Source organism: Erinaceus europaeus, chromosome 1, assembly GCF_950295315.1.
Source record: "Erinaceus europaeus chromosome 1, mEriEur2.1, whole genome shotgun sequence".
NCBI lineage: Eukaryota > Metazoa > Chordata > Mammalia > Eulipotyphla > Erinaceidae > Erinaceus > Erinaceus europaeus.
Window position 1 is genome coordinate 976,300 of NC_080162.1, and position 7,380 is coordinate 983,679.

At 58.7% G+C, this 7,380-nt stretch overlaps 1 protein-coding gene across 1 annotated transcript in view; it reads right to left on the reverse strand.

Annotated features, from left to right (window-relative positions):
- Positions 1-7,072, reverse strand: part of BMS1 (BMS1 ribosome biogenesis factor) — a 31,401-nt gene extending 24,329 nt beyond the window's left edge. Inside the window, exons 1-4 of the mRNA XM_007538740.3 lie at positions 6,940-7,072; positions 2,276-2,457; positions 1,563-1,753; positions 302-381 (exon numbers count right to left, since the gene is read on the reverse strand). Coding sequence (XP_007538802.2) covers positions 302-381; positions 1,563-1,753; positions 2,276-2,451 — 447 coding nt within the window. The 5' untranslated portion in view covers positions 2,452-2,457; positions 6,940-7,072. The remainder of the gene's footprint in view (positions 1-301; positions 382-1,562; positions 1,754-2,275; positions 2,458-6,939) is intronic.
- Positions 7,073-7,380: the final 308 nt, after the last annotated feature.

Consider the following 7,380-nt stretch of genomic DNA (forward strand, 5'->3'; position numbering starts at 1 on the left):
AAGGGTCTGAGAAATGATATGTTTGTGAAGCCCATGCATGTCTGTTTCAGTGAGGTTTGTTGTCAGCGTTTACTATAGCTTGTCTGTCTGTGGTTTCCTTTTATATTCTTCACATTTCACTGTGCACATTCCATTTTTATAATACTCATTACACTCTCAGCACCAATTTAAACACATCTACTGTATCCCTGATCACACGCACCATTCCTTTGTATAATCGCTAACTTTTCTTTCCTTCAATGTGAGATTTTCAGAATGCTCCAAGTCCCTGTCACAAGCCCATGTGGCCCCAGTGACTTACCAAATCTGCTACTTTAGCCAAATCAATCATCATGTTAATGTCACAACCACACTCAATAATGGTAAGTCTGCGCTTTTTGCCTACAAGAGAAAAGATGAAAAATGCACTTAAAAAAAAAAAAAATCTGTTCACTAATCCTATCATCTTAAGTTGCATCCAACAAAGTACCATTGATACGACATGCACGTGGGTATGAACATATATATATATATGTATGTAGGAAGTTCATTTTCAGAGGAGAAAAATGAAAAACTTGCATTTTGGCTTTCTTGTAAAGTGCTCACAAGGGAGAGATAGCAGCTAGAAAAGCATACAAGCAGGCTCCATAACTGGCCGTGCCGTTCAGCAGGACCGAAGCAACTATTTCTGGTTTCCTGTGTTCCTACAATAGCTAAAAGCACCCCTAAACCTAATGCAACAGGACGCTCATGGAACAACTGCTACTTCTGAATCAGTCAACTAAAAAGATTATTGGCTAGTGGTCTGGGAGGTGGTGCAGTGGATAAAGTATTGGACTCTAAATCATGAGGTCCTGAGTTCGGTCCCCAGCAGCACATATACCAGAGGAATGTCTGGTTCTTTCTCTCTCTCTATTAATCTTTTGCATTAATAAATAACTAAAATCTTTAAAAAAAAAGATTATTGGGTAGAGACGAAGCTGAGAAGGGAGTGGGGAGATTAGAGACAAAAACATGTGCTTCACTGCTTGCAAAGCTTCCCTCCTGCAGGTTGGGACACGTGCGGTTCTCCAGGTGTGACTCTGTCCTGCACCATGAGAAGATTGTCTTTAAAATAAAGTCTCAGTCCAATTATATTATTGCTATAAGAGCTTTCAGATTCTGCCACTGCCATACAGTAAAACTGTCTCATCTTCCTTTAGAGAGAAAAATCACCGTACTCTGAGCAGACAAGTTCTCACAGCAAGAGTCAAACTCACTCACTTGCTCACTGCCACAGGAATGCTGCTTCATGAGAGTGGGCAGGCACACCTGGTGCAGGTACACATTACCTAGCAGACGAAGGGTGCTCACGATGACCAGACCCTTCCCTCCCTGCTCCTATCCCTAGGCCAGTCAAGTCTGCAGGGGCCGTACTTGGTAGATCCAAATATACTTCACACCATTATCATCTCTGCCGACCCTTCTGTGAAACTGCGGTCAGCTCAGTGAAAGTATCAGACAGGTAACATGATGTGGCCTTACTTTACATTTTCTAGTCAAGAAAATGGCCCTCGGATGGCAACGCCCGGCCAGCCTCCTACCTGATACGACTGTCACAGGACCTCTGATCTCCGTCAGCTTCTGCCTGGTGAAGTTGCGGATAAGGCACTGGATCAAAGTGCTCTTTCCAACTTTTGGAGGCCCCATCACCACCACTACTATCGGTGGGGGCTCTAGTGGGGTTCGATCGACAACCGGAATATGATGCTTTTTCGTCTTCAAATCCTGAGTCCTAGTTTGAAACAAGAGAAAGAAAATTCTTTTTGAAAATGTAAAGATTCTGAAGATATAACTAATACAGACCTCAATCCAAATATGACTTCAGAAGCACGTAGCAAGTCGACTTTAACAGGACAGTGTCGACAACTGTGCGCACCTTCACGAGCTGCACCCACTGCATCGCCAGCTGCCTGTGGCTCAGACTGGGAACAAGGGGCAGACAGAAGCAGGAGCCAGACTGAGCAACAACAGGGGCTGTGGGAGAAGGCAGTGCGGTGGCACTCACTGAGCCAACATGTTACGATTATATGAAGCCTGTTCTGAAAAAAGCAAGTGCACCCACCGCCACAGAAATCGTGCAGCAAAGTTTACGAGCCAGCCAGCACAAGGAGAAGCTCTCCCCTGGGCCAGGGCCAAGACTGCCGTGGCCGGTAAAGGCACCAGGGCGGCGAGCACTCCGGCTTCGCGAGGCTGGGCTCCTCACCACCTCCACAGCCCGGGAAGCGCGTCCCCCGCTCGGAGCCACCCGGCGCACCTGTGGAAGGACCGGGCCATGCGCACGGCGGACTGCACCGCGAAAGCCTTGGGGTTTCTCCTGCGGGCATCCTCTTCGTCTCCCAGCTGCAGGTCCTGCAGGTGCCGGCGCTTCTTCTTCTCGGCTTTGGGCCCGCTGTTCTTCTTCCTGTGCTTCTTCTGCTGCTTCGCCTCCATGGTGACCTGAGCGGGCGGGGCAGGGCGGGAGCAGCAGCCTGAGGACCGAGGCCTCTAGTGGGGGCCTCTACTCAGTCAGGGCCTCTAGTAGGGGGCCTCTAGTCAGTCAGGGCCTCTAGTCAGTCAGGGCCTCTAGTGGGGGCCTCTAGTCAGTCAGGGCCTCTAGTGGGGGCCTCTAGTCAGGGCCTCTAGTCAGGGGCCTCTAGTCAGTCAGGGCCTCTAGTCGGGGGCCTCTAGTCAGGGCCTCTAGTCAGGGGCCTCTAGTCAGTCAGGGCCTCTAGTCGGGGGCCTCTAGTCAGGGGCCTCTAGTCAGTCAGGGCCTCTAGTCAGGAGCCTCTAGTCAGGGGCCTCTAGTCAGTCAGGGCCTCTAGTCGGGGGCCTCTAGTGGGGGCCTCTAGTCAGTCAGGGCCTCTAGTGGGGGCCTCTAGTCAGGGGCCTCTAGTCAGTCAGGGCCTCTAGTCAGGGGCCTCTAGTCAGTCAGGGCCTCTAGTCAGTCAGGGCCTCTAGTCAGTCAGGGCCTCTAGTCAGTCAGGGCCTCTAGTGGGGGCCTCTAGTCAGGGGCCTCTAGTCAGTCAGGGCCTCTAGTGGGGGCCTCTAGTGAGTCAGGGCCTCTAGTCAGTCAGGGCCTCTAGTGGGGGCCTCTAGTCAGTCAGGGCCTCTAGTCGGGGGCCTCTAGTCAGGGGCCTCTAGTCAGTCAGGGCCTCTAGTCAGTCAGGGCCTCTAGTGGGGGCCTCTAGTCAGGGGCCTCTAGTCAGTCAGGGCCTCTAGTCAGGGGCCTCTAGTCAGTCAGGGCCTCTAGTCGGGGGCCTCTAGTCAGGGGCCTCTAGTCAGTCAGGGCCTCTAGTCAGTCAGGGCCTCTAGTGGGGGCCTCTAGTCAGGGGCCTCTAGTCAGTCAGGGCCTCTAGTGGGGGCCTCTAGTCAGTCAGGGCCTCTAGTCAGTCAGGGCCTCTAGTGGGGGCCTCTAGTCAGTCAGGGCCTCTAGTCAGTCAGGGCCTCTAGTGGGGGCCTCTAGTCAGTCAGGGCCTCTAGTCAGTCAGGGCCTCTAGTGGGGGCCTCTAGTCAGGGCCTCTAGTCAGGGGCCTCTAGTCAGTCAGGGCCTCTAGTGGGGGCCTCTAGTCAGGGGCCTCTAGTCAGTCAGGGCCTCTAGTGGGGGCCTCTAGTGGGGGCCTCTAGTCAGGGCCTCTAGTCAGGGGCCTCTAGTCAGTCAGGGCCTCTAGTGGGGGCCTCTAGTCGGGGCCTCTGCTCGCTCGCTCAGGCGCCCACGGCCCACGCAAGGCGCTTTCACGAGAAGCAACGCGCTTTCACAAGAACGAGAACCGGGGGCCTAGACCCACCCCAGGAGCCGGCGGCCGGGCAGCGGGCTGAGCTTAGGTGGCGCCAAGCGCGGGGACCGGAGTCGGGATCCTGGTTCGAGCCCCGGCTCCCCACCTGCAGGGGAGTCGCCTCCCAGGCGGTGAAGCAGGTCTGCAGGTGTCTGTCTGTCTCTCCCCCTCTCTCCGTTTCTCTCTGTCCTGCCCAACAATGACGACATCATCAACAACAGTAATAATAACCACAACAATAATGAAAAACAGCAAGGGCAACAAAAACGGAAAATAAATAAATACTAAAACCACCAGGCATCGGGGCGCCACGAGCTGCCCCTGCGGCTGCCGGATCCCAAAGGCCGAGCGGCCGTGGGGACCTGACGGCGCTGAGGAGCCGCACACGGCGCAGCACGCGGACCCCGGACCCCAGGGCCAGAAAGCTCGGCGCCCGCAGCCGCCACCGCCGCCCTCTGTGAAAACGGCCCGCGCGGGGGTGGGGCGCCTGACTCCCAAGCGTGAAGCCCGGGGTTCAAGCCCCAGGCAGCGCCCGAGCCAGAGACACCGGTTCGCGCTCTCTCCCTCCCTCTCTCGCTCTCTCCCTCTCTCTTTCTCCCTCTCCGGCTCTCTCCCTCTCCCTCTCTCTCCCTCCCTCTCTCTCTCTCCCCCCTCTCCGTCTCTCCCTCTCCTCTCTCCCCCTCCCCCTTCTCTCTCCCTCCCTCTCTCTTTCTCTCTCCTTCTCCCTCCCTCTCTCTCCCCCCTCCCTCTCTCTCTCTCTCCTCCTGTCTTTCCAAACGATCAGTAAACAAACACACCCGACGGAGACGGAGACGGAGACACAGACGGAGACAGAGACACAGACGGAGACGGAGACACAGACGGAGACAGAGACACAGACGGAGACGGAGACACAGACGGAGACAAAGACACAGACGGAGACGGAGACACAGACGGAGACACAGACGGAGACAGAGACACAGACGGAGACACAGACGGAGACGGAGACACAGACGGAGACACAGACGGAGACACAGACGGAGACGGAGACACAGACGGAGACACAGACGGAGACACAGACGGAGACACAGACGGAGACACAGACGGAGACGGAGACACAGACGGAGACACAGACGGAGACGGAGACACAGACGGAGACACAGACAGAGACACAGACGGAGACGGAGACACAGACGGAGACACAGACGGAGACACAGACGGAGACGGAGACACAGACGGAGACGGAGACGGAGACACAGACGGAGACAGAGACACAGACGGAGACACAGACGGAGACGGAGACACAGACGGAGACGGAGACACAGACGGAGACGGAGACACAGACGGAGACACAGACAGAGACACAGACGGAGACACAGACGGAGACACAGACGGAGACGGAGACACAGACGGAGACGGAGACACAGACGGAGACACAGACGGAGACACAGACGGAGACGGAGACACAGACGGAGACACAGACGGAGACACAGACGGAGACACAGACGGAGACGGAGACACAGACGGAGACGGAGACACAGACGGAGACGGAGACACAGACGGAGACAGAGACACAGACGGAGACACAGACGGAGACGGAGACACAGACGGAGACGGAGACGGAGACACAGACGGAGACAGAGACACAGACGGAGACACAGACGGAGACGGAGACACAGACGGAGACGGAGACACAGACGGAGACGGAGACACAGACGGAGACACAGACAGAGACACAGACGGAGACACAGACGGAGACACAGACGGAGACAGAGACACAGACGGAGACACAGACGGAGACGGAGACACAGACGGAGACACAGACAGAGACACAGACGGAGACACAGACGGAGACACAGACAGAGACACAGACGGAGACACAGACGGAGACACAGACGGAGACGGAGACACAGACGGAGACACAGACGGAGACGGAGACACAGACGGAGACACAGACGGAGACACAGACGGAGACGGAGACACAGACGGAGACACAGACGGAGACGGAGACACAGACGGAGACACAGACAGAGACACAGACGGAGACGGAGACACAGACGGAGACACAGACAGAGACACAGACGGAGACACAGACGGAGACACAGACGGAGACACAGACGGAGACGGAGACACAGACGGAGACGGAGACACAGACGGAGACAGAGACACAGACGGAGACACAGACGGAGACGGAGACACAGACGGAGACGGAGACACAGACGGAGACGGAGACACAGACGGAGACACAGACAGAGACACAGACGGAGACACAGACGGAGACACAGACGGAGACAGAGACACAGACGGAGACACAGACGGAGACGGAGACACAGACGGAGACACAGACAGAGACACAGACGGAGACACAGACGGAGACACAGACAGAGACACAGACGGAGACACAGACGGAGACACAGACGGAGACGGAGACACAGACGGAGACACAGACGGAGACGGAGACACAGACGGAGACGGAGACACAGACGGAGACACAGACGGAGACACAGACGGAGACGGAGACACAGACGGAGACACAGACGGAGACGGAGACACAGACGGAGACGGAGACACAGACGGAGACGGAGACACAGACGGAGACAGAGACACAGACGGAGACACAGACGGAGACGGAGACACAGACGGAGACACAGACGGAGACGGAGACACAGACACACAGACAGAGACACAGACACAGACGGAGACGGAGACACAGACGGAGCGACGGGCGGCCGGCCGGGCAGTGCAGACCCGCTTCAGGCTTCAGGCGGCGGGGCGGGGCGGCAGCGAGGAGGCGCCGTAACCCCGGCGGTCGCCCCCGAGGCCGGAGCGGGAGGCGAGACTGACGGGCGAGACCTGGCGGCGCCCGCGGCCCTCAGCCCCTCACCGGCGGGCAGCCCCGGCACCGCTCCCCTCACAGCCTCCCCAGCTCCCGGGCCCCTCAGCCCTGACCCCTGACCCCGCCTCCCTGACCCCTGACCCCCGCCTCCCTGCGCCCCGCCCCGCGCGTGCCGACCGGCAGTCTGTGTAGCAGCAGCCCGTCCCGCCGGCCGGGAGCTCGGAACTCCTTCAGCCCCGGGCACCTCCCCCGAGTCTCCGGGAAGTGACAGCTGCGGGGGCCGCCCGCCACACCCGGGCCGCAAAGCCCCGCGGTCCGCCGCGCCGGCCCCCGCCCGGGCCGCCAAGTTACCTGGCTCCCGAGCGCCGCTCCAGCCACGCGCGCCGATGCCGGCGGAAGCGGAAATGCGCCGTGTGCGCGGACTCAACTCTCCGCCGGAAGCCGCGGGAACAGCAGAAAGGGGCCGCGGGCTGGGCGCGGAGGGACGGATTTTCAGGACAAACCGGAAGGAAGTGCCTGGCTGCGCTCAGGATTGGCTGAGGAGTCTGTGGGCGGGACTGCGGCTCGGCTCCCCGTGCAGGCCCCGCCCACACCCAATGCAACGCCCAGGCCCCGCCCGCACCGCGACCCGCCCAGGCCCCGCCCACACCAGAGGCCCGCCCCAGGCCCCGCCCACACCCAGTGCACGCCCCATGGCCCCGCCCACACCCAATGCACCGCCCAGGCCCCGCCCACACCGCGACCCGCCCAGGCCCCGCCCACACCAGAGGCCCGCCCCCGGCCCCGCCCACA